The 18,969-nt window shown below is 36.9% G+C and overlaps 1 protein-coding gene across 6 annotated transcripts in view; it reads right to left on the minus strand.

Moving 5' to 3' along the window:
• The window catches only part of PLEKHA7 (pleckstrin homology domain containing A7), a 141,846-nt gene that overhangs the window by 12,435 nt on the left and 110,442 nt on the right, over positions 1-18,969 (minus strand). For 4 of the 6 annotated variants that reach the window (XR_014025094.1, XM_081317491.1, XM_081317489.1 and 1 more), the window contains exons 14-23: positions 15,824-15,892; positions 15,626-15,718; positions 14,272-14,421; positions 12,342-12,443; positions 11,415-11,523; positions 10,774-11,009; positions 10,253-10,441; positions 9,987-10,104; positions 9,398-9,477; positions 8,557-8,757 (exon numbers count right to left, since the gene is read on the minus strand). Coding sequence is in view for 5 of the 6 variants with exons in the window: in XM_081317491.1 (XP_081173617.1) it covers positions 8,557-8,757; positions 9,398-9,477; positions 9,987-10,104; positions 10,253-10,441; positions 10,774-11,009; positions 11,415-11,523; positions 12,342-12,443; positions 14,272-14,421; positions 15,626-15,718; positions 15,824-15,892 (1,347 nt within the window). In the remaining variant the exon portion in view is untranslated. The remainder of the gene's footprint in view (positions 1-8,556; positions 8,758-9,397; positions 9,478-9,986; positions 10,105-10,252; positions 10,442-10,773; positions 11,010-11,414; positions 11,524-12,341; positions 12,444-14,271; positions 14,422-15,625; positions 15,719-15,823; positions 15,893-18,969) is intronic. The other 2 variants (XM_081317490.1, XM_081317493.1) reach the window with 1 other exon arrangement.

Raw genomic sequence — 18,969 nt, forward strand, 5'->3', positions numbered from 1 at the left:
AAAAGCCTTGAGGATCACCCACTTGTGCTTCTGAAAGCAGTTCCTTGCAAGGAAACCTGCAAGAACCAGAAGAAACCTGTGGGAAACTCGCAGTAGAGCACCAGGAGCAGAGGAAGAAATATCAAGGGGACAGTCTCATGCAGAACCTACTTTAAAGACAATGGGTTTGCTTAAAATCCCACTTACTGTTTGGATTACATAAACAATTAAAAGTTACAGAGGTCTTCGAGCAGCAGAGGAACTATACTACCTAGAGAGTGTTCCTTTTGCCTGGGACAAGATTAAAATAAAATGTGGGGAAGCAATTATAAGGATTTAAAAACAATTAAAAGCAAAAATCTTGCCAAGAGTTTGAACTACAGAAGTTTAAAACAGATTAGGGGGACATCTGAATAGGATAGATTTAAAGCACTTTTGAATTAATAGTTCCAACAAGGACTATTTAAATTTCATGAGAGGGATAATTAGTTAGTCTTATTAAACAAAGAGAATGAGGGAAAGTTGTGAAAGATCACGTGACCATAAAATTAAGCTGTGCTGAATGGGACTAAAGAGTTAAGGAAAGGGGGGGGAGAAGAAAGCTTCTCTTAACTTTTTAGGTTTTTTTACGGAACATATACAGTATATCATGGGGGGGGGGTTGTCCTTGACCTGTTCACAGTTTTTTTTAGAGGGAACTTAAGGAAATTGAGAAAAGAAAATTGATGCTTTGTATACTTACTCTAAGAACAAAATAGCCTACCTAAATTACTGAAAATTGTGAAGCAAGTCAAAAAGTGATAAAGAAATGCTGTGGAATGCCCTTTTAAGAATTTGTTTTAAGATAAGTACATAGAAAGCACTGAAATGTCACACCTGCTTCTAAAGGTGGATTGGTTTGTTCACATAATAACGTCTTACCAATCACAGTAAAAGCAATCTTACCTTTGTGTCAGTCTTGGGTAGATGTTATTTTTACATGACTGCAGTAAAAGATGATAGCAGACAAGCAAAATCACATCATTAAAAAAAGAGATCTTTGAAACAAACAGGGCACTTAAAATACTAAATACATAAAATAATAAAGAGAGAATGTCATCCCGAGAATTAATAAGTTGTGATCAAAAGAAAAAAAAAACATGATCTGGTTTCCTATGATAGAAGGGAATGAATCAAGAGTCTCCAAATAACAAAATTAGACTCAACTTCCTCTGGGTAACAAAACAAACTTAGTTGAAACTAAGTCCTAATGAAATTGGAATTGAAAAGTTTCCAGTTAAAACTAGGAAGTAAGCACTTTTTTTCAAAGACTCATTTAAAAAGGGCTAATTAAATATCTGCTGGTTGTAGAAGGCCTGTTAAGTCCTGCAAGCCAACCATCTCGGAACTGTTGTTATTCTATTAAATGACTTATGATGCGGTTTAGAAAACTATCTACTAAACTCAAATAATATAGATCACTATCTTTTAAGTTTCTTACTATTTACAAGCACTCCAGGCTAACCTAGGCATATTTTTTAGTTTTTTCAAGAGAGATAGAACTTTAGTATAATGTAAACTTGCTTTCAGAGTCACTGAATACTTTCAAATATGATAGAAATATTGTTCAGAATTACCATAAATACATTTACATTAAATCAGTGGTGGCATTCAAATATGTGAACAACCAGTTCTCTGTGTGGATGCTGCTTCTGGAAGTTCATTCTGGGCCTGGACAACCAAAAGCTAGCTACCAGTTCTCCCAAACTGGTGTGAACCGGCTGAATCCTACCACTGCATTAAATGTATTAATTACTTCCACCTTTTTAAATCAGAATAGCCTAACTTTCAGGTGTTCTATAAAACCATCCTCCAACTAAGTTATGCTAATGTACAACACTCATATAATAATGAAGTATTTCATTTATTTACAAATATTTCAGGAGGATCGTTTACTATAACATAAAGGGAAGCCTGAATGAAATATGAGAAATTTTTGACATATAAATGTGCACATGTGATAAATGCATTTTCCCATTAAGTTGCATTATTTCAATCCATAGGCCACAGAAAATATGCCCTAGGAGGCTGGATGCCTGGACACTGTATTGTTCAAACAAGGCTTTTATCATGAGAACTTCTGAAATATGTATGTTTCAGAATGCTTATAAAACAACAAATAGACAAAAAATTGGTTCCAAAGAAAAAGAAAGTGTAGTCTTGTAAAAGTCTTCATGCTATAGAAGTGCAAAGTAGCTCTTGGGATCACAGCCTGTTATAATTGGATCATTTCACTTCTCTTTCAGTGGCATACATCAGGGATCCCCAACCCACAGTCCATGGATCGCTACCGGGCCACGGCATGCCAGCAACCAGGCCACACTAACAAGCAAAGCCCCATCTGTGGGATGCAGGCAGCACACAAAACCACACACTCTCCAGTTCACAGAAAAACCTTTCTCCACGGAACCAGCCCCTGGTGCTCAAAAGGTTGGGGACCTCTGGCATACAGGAAGTCATCGAGTTACAAATGTAATGAAACCTGTTAATTACATTTGTAAGCCGAGAATTCATAGGAGTGATTCACGTAACTTGAACGCGATCACTCTCAGCTTTTGCTCACACATTTGCTAATTGAATGCACGGGTCATTAAGTGCATCTCAGGGTGGGGAAGGCCATGGGGGGCCTAGTGCACGGACAAGACCACTGCCTCCCCCCCATTGAGAGACCCCATTCTCCTCTTTCCACCCCTTGGGGCCCAAAGCTGCTTGGGCCTTTCTTCCCCACCCTATCAATTTACCTTTGGTGCCACGTTTAAGAGCCCCACACTTCCCACACTTGCCTGTGCAGCCTTGAGTGCAGGAGCCCTTGTCCAGCCAGATGAACAAGCGTCAGACCAGTCTCTCCCCTTCTTCACCGAGCCCCAGCCTCTTTCATAAGCGGGCGTGGCCCTGCTCCGCCACTTGCTGGAATGCCGAACCCGCCTGGGTTTCACAAATTGCACCACCAAGAGAGCTGGAGAGTCATGCTTGCAATGAGGGGCAAGCTGGTTCCGCCAACCTGTGCTATGCAAAGCTGCAAAGGCATTGCTGCGCCCTGCACCTCTGCAAAATCTCTGTTTAGGAGATCTTGCACCAAGGCCATGGGGAGGGGAGGAACTGGGCCAGCCAAGCCTTCCAATCTAGAAGTTAGACGGGGGCAGCCAGCTTCCTCTGTGTGGTTTCTTCCCACTCACATCCAAACAGAAGGGCTACCAAGTGAGAGGAGCAGGGCGGTGGCATGCCAAGCTCTCCAGCTCCACGGGAGTGGAGAAACGCAACAGAGCTGGAGAGTCAGAACCCCTCTTGCAATTTAGAAAAGGAGTGCTCTTGGCAAGCGAGGGGAGCAGGGTGATGGCCCGCCAAGCTGTCCAGCTCTATGGTGGTGCAATTTGTGAAACCCAGGCAGGTTCAGCACTCCAGCAAGTGGTGGAGCAGGGGCGCGCCCGCTTGTGAGAGAAGCTGGGGTTTGGTGGGGAAGAGAAGAGACCAGACTGGCGCTTCTCTACCTGGCTGGTCAAGGGCTCCAGCACCCAAGGCTACAAAGGAGGCAAGCGGGGGCAGTTTGGGATTCCCAGGTATGGCACCAAAGTACCACGTTGCAGCATCTCTGTGGTCATTCGTAAGTGGAAAACAACTGCTGTGATGTTGCAACATACGCAACTTTGCGACTCACTTGTAAGTACTTTTGGCAGTGAATGTTTTAACGTTGAACATTCGCTAAGTGAATGTTCATAACTTGAGGACTACCTGTATTTTTTGTAAAACCACACAATACCCTATCTACTTGGATATTCTGTCCCACTTGTCATAAAGGGTGTAGCATTAAAATGGCATGGATATTACTATTTCAGTGATCACATAAAAATGTGTTACTGTATAAAGTGTTCATTTGCACAGTAGAAGACCATATCCCACCCTCTGCTTCTGGTTCAACACTGTTTGTATCTTGAATAGGGCTCGCAACTTGGGAGTCCTCCTAGATTCACGACTTACCCTGGAAGACCATATAGTAGCCGTGACTAGGGGGGCTTTCGCCCAGGTTCGCCTGGTGCGCCAGTTGCGGCCCTATCTGGACCGGGATGCCCTGTGTACAGTCACTCATGCGCTCGTGACCTCTCGCCTAGACTATTGTAATGCTCTCTACATGGGGCTTCCCTTGAAGATCACTCGGAGGCTCCAACTGGTACAGAATGCGGCCGCGAGAGTTGTCTTGGGAGTTTCCCGGTACTCCCACGTTACACCTTTGCTCCGCGAGCTGCATTGGTTACCAGTTGTCTTCCAGGTGAGGTTCAAGGTCTTGGTTATGATCTTTAAGTCCTTACATGGCATGGGTCCGGGATACCTCGAGGACCACCTGCTGCCGGCGTCAACTCCCCTCCGCCCTGTGCGTGCCCACAGAGAGGGCCTCCTCAGGGTGCCTCCGGTCAGGGAATGTCGACTGGTGGCCCCTAGGGGGAGGGCCTTCTCTGTGGGTGCCCCGGCACTATGGAACCAACTGCCGGTTGAGCTCCGGATGGCATCGGACCTCCGATCCTTCCGTCGCGGGTTGAAGACCCACTTGTTTGAGTTAGCTGGTCTGGCCTGAAGGGGAATATGGGTTTTTAATTGGTTTTATTTTTTACTATTGCTGTATTTTAATTGGGCATGGTTTAATTCTTTTTAAATTTTTGTACAGTTATTTATATATGCCCTGTGAACCGCCCTGAGTCCCTAGGGAGAAGGGCAGTATAGAAATCCAATAAATGAAATGAAATGAAATGAAATAGCCAAGGACAGAATTCCACTCAGGATTTCTCCACTGGATGAAAAAGGGGGGATTTATTTTGACTGTCTTCTCCTTTCTTCTGTAGTTCACATAAATCTCTTTTAGGGTACTGAGATTTATTTTAGAACAGTGCAGAAAACACAGGAGACACAGTGGAGGTTACCTTCCCCCATTTATTCCAGCAACAACTTTGTAGATCCAGTCTAAGATATTTTGGGAAAAATATGATTCATGCACAAGCTCTTGATTTTTCACTCAAACATACCTACATTTGTATCTGTTAGGAATAGGAACATCTACTGCACAAATAAAAATTGCAGACTTTAAAAATGGAGGGATTTCTGCGAGAAAAGTTCAATCATCTTCACAATTAAAGTACCCATTGTAACCAAATGCCTACTCAATATTCAAGCCAGGCCTGATTGCATCCATAAATGTAATATAAGACAATATTAATTCTACATGTTATACTAGAAGAAATACATGAATTCAGTATTAGGAAGCATTTTTATTGTTGTTGATACGAAGTCCTTTACATCAAAATCAAATGACAATCCAAGTATTCGGCTCAATATTTTAATGTCATACTACATTTAAAAATTGATCTTTTAAAAAAATATCAGTGCACTGTATTAAAAGTAGATTTACACATACAATTTATGTAACATTACAAACTGTGCAATCTAATTACATATTTCACTTTTACCATTTTGGTTGCTAAGTTATTGTAGTGCTGTAAATTGTGCTTTCAAACATTAAGGTTTGTGCACCGGAGCCCTTTGGCTAAATAATTTGTTTCTTCCGGGGCTGTGCTATTTTTTATTTTTACAGCAAGAATGAAGACCAATATGGTATGAAAATATGCTACATTGTTTCAATTGTTAAAATATTATGAAATGTTTGCATTAGAAATAATTATAAATTTGAGAGCCATATATTTTTTTTAAAAAAAATCAGGTTCAAATTCTGCTACTTAAATATGTGATATGGCAGGGTTTTATTTTTCCTTATGTTTTAATACTATTTCTTAAAAAAATATAACAGCAAAGGTAAATATCTGAATGCACCAATTTCCTTTAAGTGTTTACATATTTACCTATTACATTAATGGCTCATTAATGCCTTATAAATTAATGCAACCAAACAGCTATTTTAAAATGGGAACACAAAGATAAAAAGTCAATAACCACCAACAAAAATAGAAATTTAACAAAAAAAGGATGCTAAAATGCAATTAAGCCTGGCAGAAACTGAGTTTAGTTAGAAATAGTTTTAAATAACTAAAAAAAACATTATGTAGGATGAGTGACTTTAAAAGCAAGAGATCTTGTGCAATGAATTAGGCAGGTGATGAGCATAAATAATTCTAGCCCAAAACAGTGATTGCATAAACCCTCAGTTTTGAAATCCCTAAATAAGAAAAAGTCCTGTGGCACTTTATAGACTAACTTTCACAGATCACGATCTATGTTACAAACAGTGAGGGAAAAGAATAACATTATTTGCTTACTTAAAAAAACAAAAGGATGATACCAGTAAGTTTCTCCCCTGTTCAAAGTGTTGGACTTTTAAATAGGCTATGAATGAATGGGAGCCAGTAAGGTATTGTGGTTAAGGGGCTAGATTAGAATTGAGCAGACTCAGATTCTAGCCCACCCTTATAGGCATTTTATTTATTTATTATTAATTTTTTATATTGCCTAACCCCCCCCCCCCCAAGGTGACAAGGTGTGGAGGCTGTCAAAATGACTATTAGACATTTTCTCTTGGGAAATGGACTTCTACCTATTGGAGCAGCAGGACAAACTATGTTTGCAACAGAGGTGTCCAACCTTGGCAATTGTAAGACTTGTGGACTTCAACTCCCAGAAATCTCCCACTAATTCTGGGGTTGAAGTCCACAGGTCTTAAATTTGCAACAGGTTTACAACGTTCAATGAAAAGGTTTTCATCTGCAGTGGTTTGATTCAGGTTGATTATGTATCAATAAAAACAGAGAGAGAGAGAGAAATTCTGTTTTTTATGATATAATATTCAGAGTTTGTTCTTACTTAAAACAGGATATGGGAGTATCTTACAAGGAAGAACCAAGGATATAAAATGACTTTCTTACTACCAAAAGGAAAGGTTTTCTTTGAAGATGGGGCACAAAAGAGATTCTGAGATTATCATGGATAATATTCCTATTATCATGGAAATGTACAATGTGAGCCATTATTTATCCATATAACTATATTAAAAGGGCAGAAGATAGATCATCTGCACTCCCATAGACTCATTCTATTTCTTTAAAGATATGTTCAGAATAGTCATTTATTAGCACCAAAGTAGCCTCAATTTTGTACCTGTGTTTATGCATGCGTGCGTGCCCACGGACAGAATTAGATGTGTTATGCTAGGGCACTATTAGAATGATCAGATCCTGATCTTTCTCTGTCATGCATCTCTTATGTAAATAATCAAAATCTGATATACTGGATACATTCTTATCCTTAATTAATGAATACATTCTCATTATTTAGCTTGATTCTTAGATAATTATGTATTTAATGGACCCTCCTTTACCCCCCAAAAGCTTATTATAACAAATTTGCAAGTTTTTATTGCTTTTGCAGTAATAGCCTAATATAGCTACCTCCAAACATGATCTATTACCTTTTAAACACCTAGGGCTATTTTAAAAAGTAAAACTTATATTTTTACTGTAATTTATTTATGGTTATAACTGGATAGCTTTATTTTCATTTTATAACTCCAAATCGCAAAAGATGAAGACATGCTGTGATTTGAGGATGGTACAGGAAACCAATTCCACTGAATTTATTTGAGATCATTCCATTATTTAGGAAAATATCTTGGTAAACTAATCCTAAATTTTGCTATCCAAAGTTTGACAACTGAGTGAAACTGGCACCTGCAGAAAGAGCTTCATTCACTGTGTCTGTCACCAACAGCGGCCATTTCTAAGACCAACAAGACATCCTTTATTTGGCAATTTAAAAAAGCAGCCCCAGTAATTTTAAATGGAGTTGTCTCTTCTGCATAAAAAATCACATCTATGGATAATGGCTGTTTCTATTAAATGAATTATGTTGGTATTAGTGAAATATTCTTTTTTATAAATATATTTATTGTGTATGTAAAATATCTATGATTGCAGTGGGAATGATTGTTTGCTTAATTGACAATGATAAATAATTGTCAGTTTATATTTAACTTGGAATTGTTTTTTCCTAATTGAAAGGACAGCCTTTCTATAATATTGTTCATACCTTAGACATAAATGATCAAGGAGCATTAGCAGCTATACAGTATGAATCCATTAGATGCATTCCTAGGTTTAATAATTAATATATAACATTTCTGAAAACCTAAAATGATAACCTATAAAGTTATTATTTAACATAACCATAGTTACTATATTTTTTAATTGTGCTAATATTGTCTACTGGGCTCATTCATTTATGATGCAATCAGAAAAAAGTATTCTATTTCATAACTTAGTAAGAAAAAAAATGATTAAACCAACTTATTATCTACACTGAAATATATATGTATATATATTTCTTGCTGTACTTTTCTTATGCCAATTTATTTCCTACTTCCTATGTTAAATTGTCAATATTTATAGCCAAAAGCCATTTTCTGTTATGCACGCCCTACCTATTGAAATACCACCATTATATAATTAAATAATACAAGGTGACATGCACTCTCAAATAAAAGTGCTTACTAGAGAAGCTACAGATTGTTTTGTTTTATCTAGTCCTGTTAAGGCATGTCTAACATACTGAGCCAATGTCTGCTGAACCAGGCTGGATAAACGGTCGTGATGAAACAGAATGTCTTTCTCCTTGACCAAGAGTTCTTTTGCGTTCACGAACTATTGCCTTTTGATATCGCTTCATTCTTTCTAGTTGTTCTTCGGCACTCATTTTTCCTCTTTGAGGATCTCCAGAGTATAAACGTTCCAAGGCACTCTTTGGTCTCTCCTTGAAAATGACATATAGAACATGTTTGTAACGACAAGTTTTTAAAAAGTTAGTATAACTCCAAACTACTTCCTTTTATTAACTTACTATGGACAATACTGACCTACTGTATAACTATGTTAGTTTAAGAGGCTGAAGATGGCAGAACTATCCTTTCACTGTTTTCTTTCAGTGCAAACTGTCCAGGAAAAACTTTTGTTTGTAAAGTAAATAGTTTGGAAAAATATCTGATTAAATTTCTAGGAGGAAGCATATAAAATTGAAAAATTGACTATAATTTTCTTCAGGAATAATGGACTCAGATTTAAGGTGCTTCCAGACAGATGGCTACTAGAACTATAATTCCAAATAATAATACACAGCAATTCTGTCTTTTCCTCTTTAATTTTTCTAATAAAAAGGGAGAAAGCAATGGGAAAACATGGGTAAATTACAAATGGGAAGCAACAGTGTCTAGATCTCCAGCCCTATAAAAATCTATAAATGTGGTAGGCCAACAAACGTAAAGCACTCATCGATGATCTGCATGACCCTTGTAACGAATAATTTTAAACTCCAAAGGATTATCAAATACTGAAGCAAAATGACACTACTAAAGTGTTGTTCAAAACAAGCGTCATCCTAGTTAAACATATTTTACCTTGGAAGCATCCCTTCGAAGTGTTGAGTATGATGAAACTGTTGATGACTGATGGAGTCTAGAAGTTGAACCAGATAATCCTTTTTAAAAAAGGTGAAAAAACTCTATTTAGAAAAAAAAGTCGTTGATATTTGTTAAATCTATGTTTTTTGATAACTCTTAGAGAATCAGTTAAAATTTGGAGAGTCTTTAAAGGCAAAAGTTGAAGAAGGGATGTAGACATTTCTATTACTGCATTTCCTTCCTTCTTTCCATAATACATTATGTCCTATAATTGAGACATCTAAATGTATTATTCAATTCTTCATTGAAATGTATTCATTAAGGGTTTAATAGGAATCATTATCCTTATGATAGTTCTCTGCTCCCTGTATGCTGTAATCTGAATTACATCCTTTAGTGTTACAGGAGTAGGATTTATTCATATATTTATCTATATACATATAATTGATTCTTCAAATCTTGCCCTTTTAAAGTTGTATCTGGAGTTTCAACCCAAACACGTGGCAAATGATGTTATCATTTGGAAATGCAAAACCGTAATAAACATGATCTTCTAAAATATAGAAACTTCAGTCTCTTGACTCACCTCTGGTAGGTAACGTTTGATATCTACTGTCAGTACCACGAAAACCCATGGAAGGTTGGCTCAGATCACTGCCTATTGTTACCAATTCAGGTTCGCTCACATATGAGCGGAGTTCTACCTACATGGATAAATATACAATTAAATAGATGGCAACATTTTTCATATACTGCCTCCCTGAAATTACATCATATTGGAAGACAATACTATAATTACAGTAATGTTAGAACTACATAAATATAGTATACAACCTGGGATGGAACGCTTACCCTGTAATCTCCATTTATGTACTGTCCAAGTTCACGGTCTCGTTTTCTTTCATCAGACTGACGTTTGAGACCACGCACCGATGTGTGCCTTATTACTGTAGCTTCTTTAGGAAGAGGTGGAACAGCTGGTGGATTATCATCAGTGCTATACAACTGTGGGAGAGGAGGTCTTGGTGGTGCTTCATCTTCCTAATATTGCATTAAAAAAATGTATTCATTGCTCCATGTGGAAAATAAATCAATTATCCTGCTTAAATCACAGCAAATAATATCTAATATATGAATTTAACACCACATTACTTTAAGATTTTTTTCCTGGAAATTCCTCAGTCACAAGTCATTTATAAGCAGATTAAATCAAAGCTTCAATTACCATCAAGTACAAGGTAAACAAATCTACAAAGTGTTATTTATCTGATTATCACTCTTCATTACCCCATATTCTACACACAAGGAAATCCATTATCATTCTCAGTGCATTTTAGCCAATAAACTACAAGAGTGTGGAATAATGACACAACCTTTGGTTTTAATTTCACTGGTGACTGGATTGGAGGTTCAACTTTTTTCACTTGTTGGGATGGAGAAAACATTCTGGGCGGTGTATAAGGCTGAGGAAAAAGTCTGACTTCCAATGAGGGCTTGATAGGACTAGTTGGTGGACTCTGCTGAGTAGAAATTTTACTGTCTGTTGACATGAGAGTAGATGATGATGAAGGCACTAGAGGCTTTGAAAATGAAGGCACTGTTTTTCTTTCTGGAAAAATACACATTACATTCAGATGTAGCACAGAAAAACGAATAACCCTTATCTCCATAATAAACAGTACGAAAGTAAAACTGGTGTTTAGAAAAGCATCTTAAGATTTATTGAACTGTTTTTTTAGAAATACCCAAGTACATACATTTTAGAACACCAACTCTGAAAAAAAGGCATCAGGTAAATTTTTATGTGGGAGTGTGTTAATGATAAAATACCAGAAACCTCATCAGGAAAAGATAGTTCAACTTTTATGTTGGAAACATTACGAATGGCAAAAAGGGGGCAAAAGTGTTCTTTTGTGATTCAGCTATCATTAGCCTAAAATATAAGATTGTAGCACACATATATTGATTTGATTCCAGTAGCCAGATTTGCAATACCAGCATTAAGCTTTCCTACCTGGATTCTTGATAGATTCAATGATGACTCTATAGTTGGATTTATTTGCACTTAGGCCAGCTGTAACGTCTTCAATTCTCCACAAATCTTTTTGCATTTGAGTTTTCTCCTAATGAGAAGGTGGGGGAAGAAGGACCAAATCAATATTGGTTATATAGATAGAAAATAAAAATAGAAATTGAGGACATTGCTTTTTTTGCTAGTAAACAGCACACTACATAGCAATTCTTACATTGTTCAGCATTCTAACAAAAATATATATTTACATATAATTTGTGTAATTGCCTCTGAAAAGATACAGAGAAGAGGAATGAACGGGAAGTCTGTCATGCTTGCTGGACTGAGGTTCTTTGTTGGTTGCTTAAAAGGAGAGAACAGAATAGGGCTGTTTATAGGATAAAATCCCTAAGAATCTATCGTAACATAAACTATAAAATAAGCAACCAAATTATAAAACCAAAAATTTAACATATTCAACATAAATGTTACTAAAAACTCCTCAACTGAGATGCCACCAGCAGATACTACTTCATTTGATAGCAGTAAATTAACATAACACATTGAACTAACTAAGTCCTGAAAACTCTCTATTTGCTGGATCAAAGGAGTCCACTTATATTTCCAGGAAAATTTCCTTGGCAAACTAAAGATGTCTGGTCATCCCAGAAAAAAAGGACTTATTTGTTATTTTGCCATAACATTTAGCAACTGGCCAAAGAGTGAGAAATCTGATGCTTACCATAAAGGTACATTTGCATGTATATGTGGTTCTGGCATAATGTGATATAATATGCATGTGAAGCTTTTTTCTCACCTCTGGAGTAAAAAAAAGGCCCTATTTACCATCAAAATTAGATCTCCCAGTGAGATGAGATCTGACTAACTATTTAGGTAACTGCAAAGTGCAAAGATTGAAAATAGCCTTACCTGAGAAAAACATGATTTATTCATCTGTTCTTGTAGAGTTTGCTTCAGCTGGTTCACATCTTTTTCCAATTTCAGATATTCATTCCAGGCATTTTCCATTTCCTATTGACAAAGAGAAGAAACTCATTTTGCCTTTTCATAAGCAATAACAAGCTATGAAGCTGGTTAATGTACCTCTTTAAGCAAGTACTTTATGCAAGTGTAAACACAATTAAAAGTACTTTAGGCTATAGGCACACAGCTCTTACTTTACAGTGGCTCTCATTAAAGTCAGAAGGCTCTCTCTCTCTCTCTTTCTCTCTCTCACCACACACACACACACATTATATACACAGAGACACACTATATGTGTGTGTGCATACACACACATGTATATATGTATATAGTGCTTTTTTTGTAAAAGAAAAAGGTGCCAGAACTCACATATGTCATACAACCCGCCTTGCCTACCCTACAAGGTTCCATCCAAAAAAGGTGCCGGAACTCCGTTCTGAGCGTTCTATGACAAAAAAAGCCCTGTATGTATATATATGTATGCATGTGTAAAATTGGATGATGTTAAAAAAAACAATGGCATATAGCATAAATGCATAGCTTTCGTTTTCAACATCTACATGATACCACCGGGTGAAATCATCCACTGTTTTGGAGTTCTGTTTCATCAGTATGCTGATGGTACCCAATCATATCTTTCAACTTCAGACTGGCCAAGCGAGGCTGTCAAGGTTCTGTCCTAGTGCCTGAAGGCTGAGTAGGTATGGAAAGAGAGGAAATGTCTCCAACTCAATCCTAGCAAGACAGAGTGGTTCTGAGTGGGTCCCCTAGAGCTGGGAATGGACCATCTTTGACCTTGGATGGGATTGCACTTACCTCTTCCAGGTTGATGCGCAATTTAGGAGTCTTTCTGGAGTTGCTTGGAGAGCAGCTGGGTCCAGGAAGCCTTTGCACAGTGTTACCTGTTGTTCCAGTTTTATCTTTTCCTAGATTAGAGGGCCTTTCCGACAGTCGCTCATGCTTAGTCACTTTGGGGCTTGAATACTGCTATATGCTCTAAATGGGACTGCCCTTGAAGACTACCCAAAAGCTTCAACTGATCCAGAATGCAGTAGCATAAGTTGTGATGGGCATGTTTCAGTATGCTTGTGTAACACCTCTGCTTCACAAGATCCATTGTTGGCCAGTTTGCTTTTGATTGTAATTCAAGGTACTTGTTGTTACCTATAAAGCCCTATATGGAATAGGACCTGGTCATGCCTATCTCCCACATATCTATCTGTCCAGCCATTTCACTTTTGAAAGGTTGGCATATTCCAAATTCTTTCAATGAAACAATGTCATCTGTTCATACTTTTGAAGTGTATCCTCTCTGTAGCAGTGCCTGCCTCTGAAATGAGGTTTCCCCCGAGATCCAGATGTCCCCCCTCTCTGCTGTTGTTCAGAAGAGCAGTCAAGACCTGACTCTTCAGCTAGATCTTTGGCAAGGGAAGTGAGAGAAAATAGTTCTTCATAGTTCGCCAATCCTACTACAACAACCACCAAACTAGAGCCTTGGTGGAGCAGTGGGCTAATGCCTCCTTAAGTAACACCAGCTGCCTGCAATTAGTGCAGGTTCGCATCCCACCAGGCTCAAGGTTGACTCAGCCTTCCATCCTTCCGAGGTAGGTAAAATGAGGACCCAGATTGTTGGGGGCAATAAGCTGACTTTGTAATAATGCCGCTTGGGAGGTGTGTGAAAGCCCTAATAAGCAGGCATATACATAGAATGAAGGCTATTGCTAAGCTTGTAAGCCGCCCTGAGTCTTCGGAGAAGGGCGGGATATAAATGGGATTAAAATAAAATAAAAAAATAAAAAAAATTGCCATGCAGTCCCAGTAGGCTTGATAAGGAAATTACAACTATATATAAATTCTTAAAGCACCTTCTACTTACTGTAGATACTTTGGATATTTCAGCCCGAATACATATGAGATCTTCTTGTAAAAGTTTTTGCTGATATGAAATTTTTTCTGTGTGCTGTGGTTGGTCTTTGTATTGTTCCATCTGTCTATGTAATACTTCCAAGACAGATTCCAGCTGATCCTAAAGAAAGTATTTTAAACGTTTTTAAAAATAAACTCTGAAATTTTTTTAGAAGACTCTCCTTTAATTTAGTGTTCTAAAAATATTAATTTTCTACCCCAAATACAAACAGATCTGTCTGTCTCAGCCTGCCTGCTTGCCACTCCCTCCCTCCACCCATTCATCCCTCTCAAGGTCAAAAGATCTTGGAGTCTTCAACCCAGTTTTGAATTTGGATACCGAAGTTGAGGAACATTTGCTCAACTATTCCTATCTCTGGAAAATAATACATCACATTTCAATTAGTTTCATTTAGGGAGACCTCCCAAAGTGTTTGGTTCAGAATATAATAATCTATCGGTTAAAAGAGATGGCGCTTGCAGTTTGTTTTTGGGTGCCATTTAATATATTTGTGAACATTTTAAGTACAAAAACACGTGGTACAAATCTTTCCTCTTTCTACAGCAGTGTTCTGAGGCTGTTTTGTAGGCTTTAACAACCCCAAAGTTATCTTTAATTGAGACCACAAATAAAAGTTTTTCAATGGCTGCAACCCAGCTTTGAAAATCCCTTTCAGAGACGATGCTGTCAACTTGTCTGAAATTCAGCTCTCTGTAAGCTGGGAAGGTGAAAATGAGGATAGATGTACTGGCATCATTCAGGTATTTTCCTATGCTTTCTAAAAATGCATCCTCCCAGTTGGGAAGCTACTTAAAACAAAGAAGAATTGCATATAGACTGTATAAGAATTTGGTAACCTTTAAAATGGGAGAAAAGTTATGAAATTCATAAGTTGAATGTAACTATATTACTGTCAAGCACCGAGAAAATCAGTAGATTCAGGCAATTCAAATGAGTATAAAGATTTATTGCAAGCTTAAACTCTCTATAAGAATCTGAACTACTAAGGGTTAAGGGAAATTTGTGGGAGTTAAGAATAGAAAGGAATTCAAGGTGGGCTGGACGTAGATCCCTTGTGGGAGCTCAGGGACTCATGACTGGTGAAGCATTTGATCCCTCCCTCGGGCTCAGCCTGTCATCTCCTACAATTAGTTACTTTTTGCTTGGAATAAATAGGAATAATTTATTGGAATAAATTATATCATAAACTATAGAATTACAAAGATCTATTTCTAGTTCTACTTAGTACATACTCAAAAACCAAACTGGGCCTTTAGACAAGGAAACAGAGTATTACAAAAATAATTAATTTGTAATTAATTACAAAGATGATTACTTTATTTTCTTTAAGGGCTCTTATTTTGTCCTCTAGGTCTTGCAGAATCCTGTCTTGCTCACAGAAGACACTCAGCTTTACCTAGAAATAAATAAATAAATAAATATATACACACACACAAAAGGTTAAATCAATAAAACAGAATGAGATTTTGCAAAGATCAGAAAGAAGAAAACGTATACTTACATCAATATTACTTTCTCCAATTTTGATCGGTTTTGCATGTCGTTCTTTGATTGTATCACGCCCTGTCATCTAAAACATAAAGATTTAAAAGTAAAAAATCTGGAAGCCATAAAATGTTAGTAGCAAACAAATATATATATATATATATATATATATATATATATATATATATATATATATATATATATATATATATATATATATATATATATATAAAAGAGATTCCTTTAAATTTGGTTGAGTTCAATATGGCAAATATTCATATCATACAACTTGTATCTACAATAATTTCTTATTTACATTACAATTTTCCTGAGAATTTCTGTGACTTACAGTAAAATAAAATTATTGCATATTATCATGTACTGTTATTTTAAATTAGTTTCCAAACCAAGAGGTTTATAATAAAGCTGGTGCCTCTATTGGAAATGCTTCTTAGTTCTTGAACACATGCAGTCAGGCAAAACTTACCTGCATTTTTCACGTATAGAATACAGATATAGGTATTACACTACCTTGCACAGTATTTCCTTTTGATAATTTTAATGTTTTTTATTTTATTCTAAAACTGTATCTGACATTTTTTCCCCATAACTCAATAAAGATTATACAGAATCACATAAACTCATTCAGGAACTAACCATCATGTGGTAAACAAAAGATTTTAAAATGCTATTCATTCTTCAGGAAGCAGAAAAGAAATACATAAGTGGGAAGCTGGGAAATAATCCGTTCAAAATTAATCTCATTTATTAATTTGAACCTATGAATGAGATTAATTCATTCATTACTACCTATGAATTGCAACTATATAGCTAATATAATAAAGCTAAACTCACTTTAGAAGTCTGGAACTATTGAGATAATGTATTTAAAATGCTTTAGACATTCAGAAATTGTTATTTAAATACTAGTATTAATACTATTATTAGTTCTATTTACCATTAATGACTATCTGTCCCAGCTCCATCTTCAAGTTTCCATCATTGTAAACTGATAAAACGGAAGCCAGATTATGAAATACAGGAGGGCTTATTACCTTTTGTAAATAACTAGACCGAGTGCTTTTCATTGTGACAAAAGTACTGTTTTTAAAACTGTTCCTTAAAATATTTTGTACTTTTGACACATTCTAAAATTCAGCAAAAATCGAAGCATACATTATTGACATAACAGAATATAATTGATACAACCAATACAACAAATATGCAGGCAACACAACCTTTCTCAAACCTGGGGGTACACATTAAATCAAAGGGGGAAAAATGCAATTATATCAGATACTGAGACATGTAAAATTACGTCATTGTGATGGCAACAAAATTAAAGCACAAGAGCATGCTTTGTATTTCTGTAAAGGTAGAAATGGAATCACCACCACTAGTTCCCAACACATGAAAAAATGAAACAAAGCGCTATTAGGCCAGCCAATAATATTGCAGAAAGCCTCCCCAAATCACACAACTTGCAAAAAGCTCTGGTGTTATATATGTGTCATGAGACACCTGTGAATGCTTAGCTATTTCAACACTGACGGCCACTCAAAAAGCAATGGAATGATTACATTTCTGTTACAGGCACTCTTACATTTATACTGGATAGTAACCCTTGCGCTGAGCTCTTTAGCACTTTGTAAATCATGTTGATCAGAGGTCCATTATTTTTTATCTGTTTCAAACAAAATTTACATATACATATCTTGTTATAGAGGTACAACTGGCATCAGAAGTCTATGAAAACAGAGATATCAGAATATGGTATGATTTGTTTTTAGCATCATTTTTTTTCCTTGCTGCAGTTTCACGATGCATATCATAAAAAAAATGAATCTTAAACGAAAGAATGTGGACACTGTAGCTGTAGACCGAGAACTGTGGACTATGCGTCTAGCCCAGGGGTAGGCAACCTCGGCTCTTTTATGACTCGTGGACTTCAACTTCCAGAACTCCTGAGTCAGCTGCTGACTCAGGAATTCTGGAAGTTCTTTTTTTTTAAATTCCATTTATATCCCACCCTTCTCCGAAGACTCAGGGCGGCTTACAAGCTTAGCAGTAGCCTTCATTCTATGTATATGCCTGCTTATTAGGGCTTTCACACACACCCCAAGCGGCATTATTACAAAGTCAGCTTAATTGCCCCCAACAATCTGGGTCCTCATTTTACCTACCTCGGAAGGATGGAAGGCTTGAGCCTGGTGGGATGCGAACCTGCACTAATTGCAGGCAGCTGGTGTTACTTAAGGAGGCATTAGCCCACTGCTAATGTTGAAGTCCACGAGTCATAAAAGAGACGAGGTTGCCTACCCCTGGGCTAGCCCAATGTGCTTAGCATAGGACATGATAATAATAGTCATAAACTGGGGTGCAAGAAGGAGACGAAGGACAAAGGCTTGTTTTCTTATCCAGTGCTGTCCTCTGAATAAAACAATGCTCCAGTCCTAAACTTATGTGGTAAGACCTACATGAAAGATTTATAATAACTGCATGAAAATTTTGCTGTAAGTGCAAACAAAGCGATTTATTGAATTCTAAAAAGTTTTAAACATTTACGAAGTGTCCTTGTTTTTGACTTTGAAAATACTAGGATGATACAAGTAAGCCTATGCAATACAACTACAAATGGAGCTCAGGATCATTCACCCCAAAATAAATGACGTTTGGGCCAACCTACCCAATTGTTCCTATCTATAACCAAGATAAACTGAAACCATGCAGAATCAGACAGAAATCTAACCCAAAGCATTCCAATTCAAGGGGCGCACAGATCCTAGAAAGAAGTATCTGAACTTCCATTCCACCACTTGACGTGGTGTGAGGATTTACAAGATACTTAATGTCTAACAGAGTCTTTTAGACTATCAGGAAGAAGACTCTAAAGTCTATTTTTAATTTTTATCTAACCCCTGAGAAGGATGAGTAGATTCACTCAGTCATCCCAACATTATTATTCAGATACTCCTCTATCCCCTGGATTCTCAAGCTACTATAACCTTAGAATTTAGAAATGTTCTACAGTCATACAGGAAGCGAAAAGTACAATGTAAAACAGAATACCATTCCTACATAAAATATATGTTTTTTAAAAAACAGTGATGTATTAAAATTAAAAACATTTGAATAAAATCTGGACTGCCAAGGGAAGGCCTT

This window comes from Vipera berus (genome assembly GCF_964194415.1).
Source record: "Vipera berus genome assembly, chromosome: 1".
NCBI lineage: Eukaryota > Metazoa > Chordata > Lepidosauria > Squamata > Viperidae > Vipera > Vipera berus.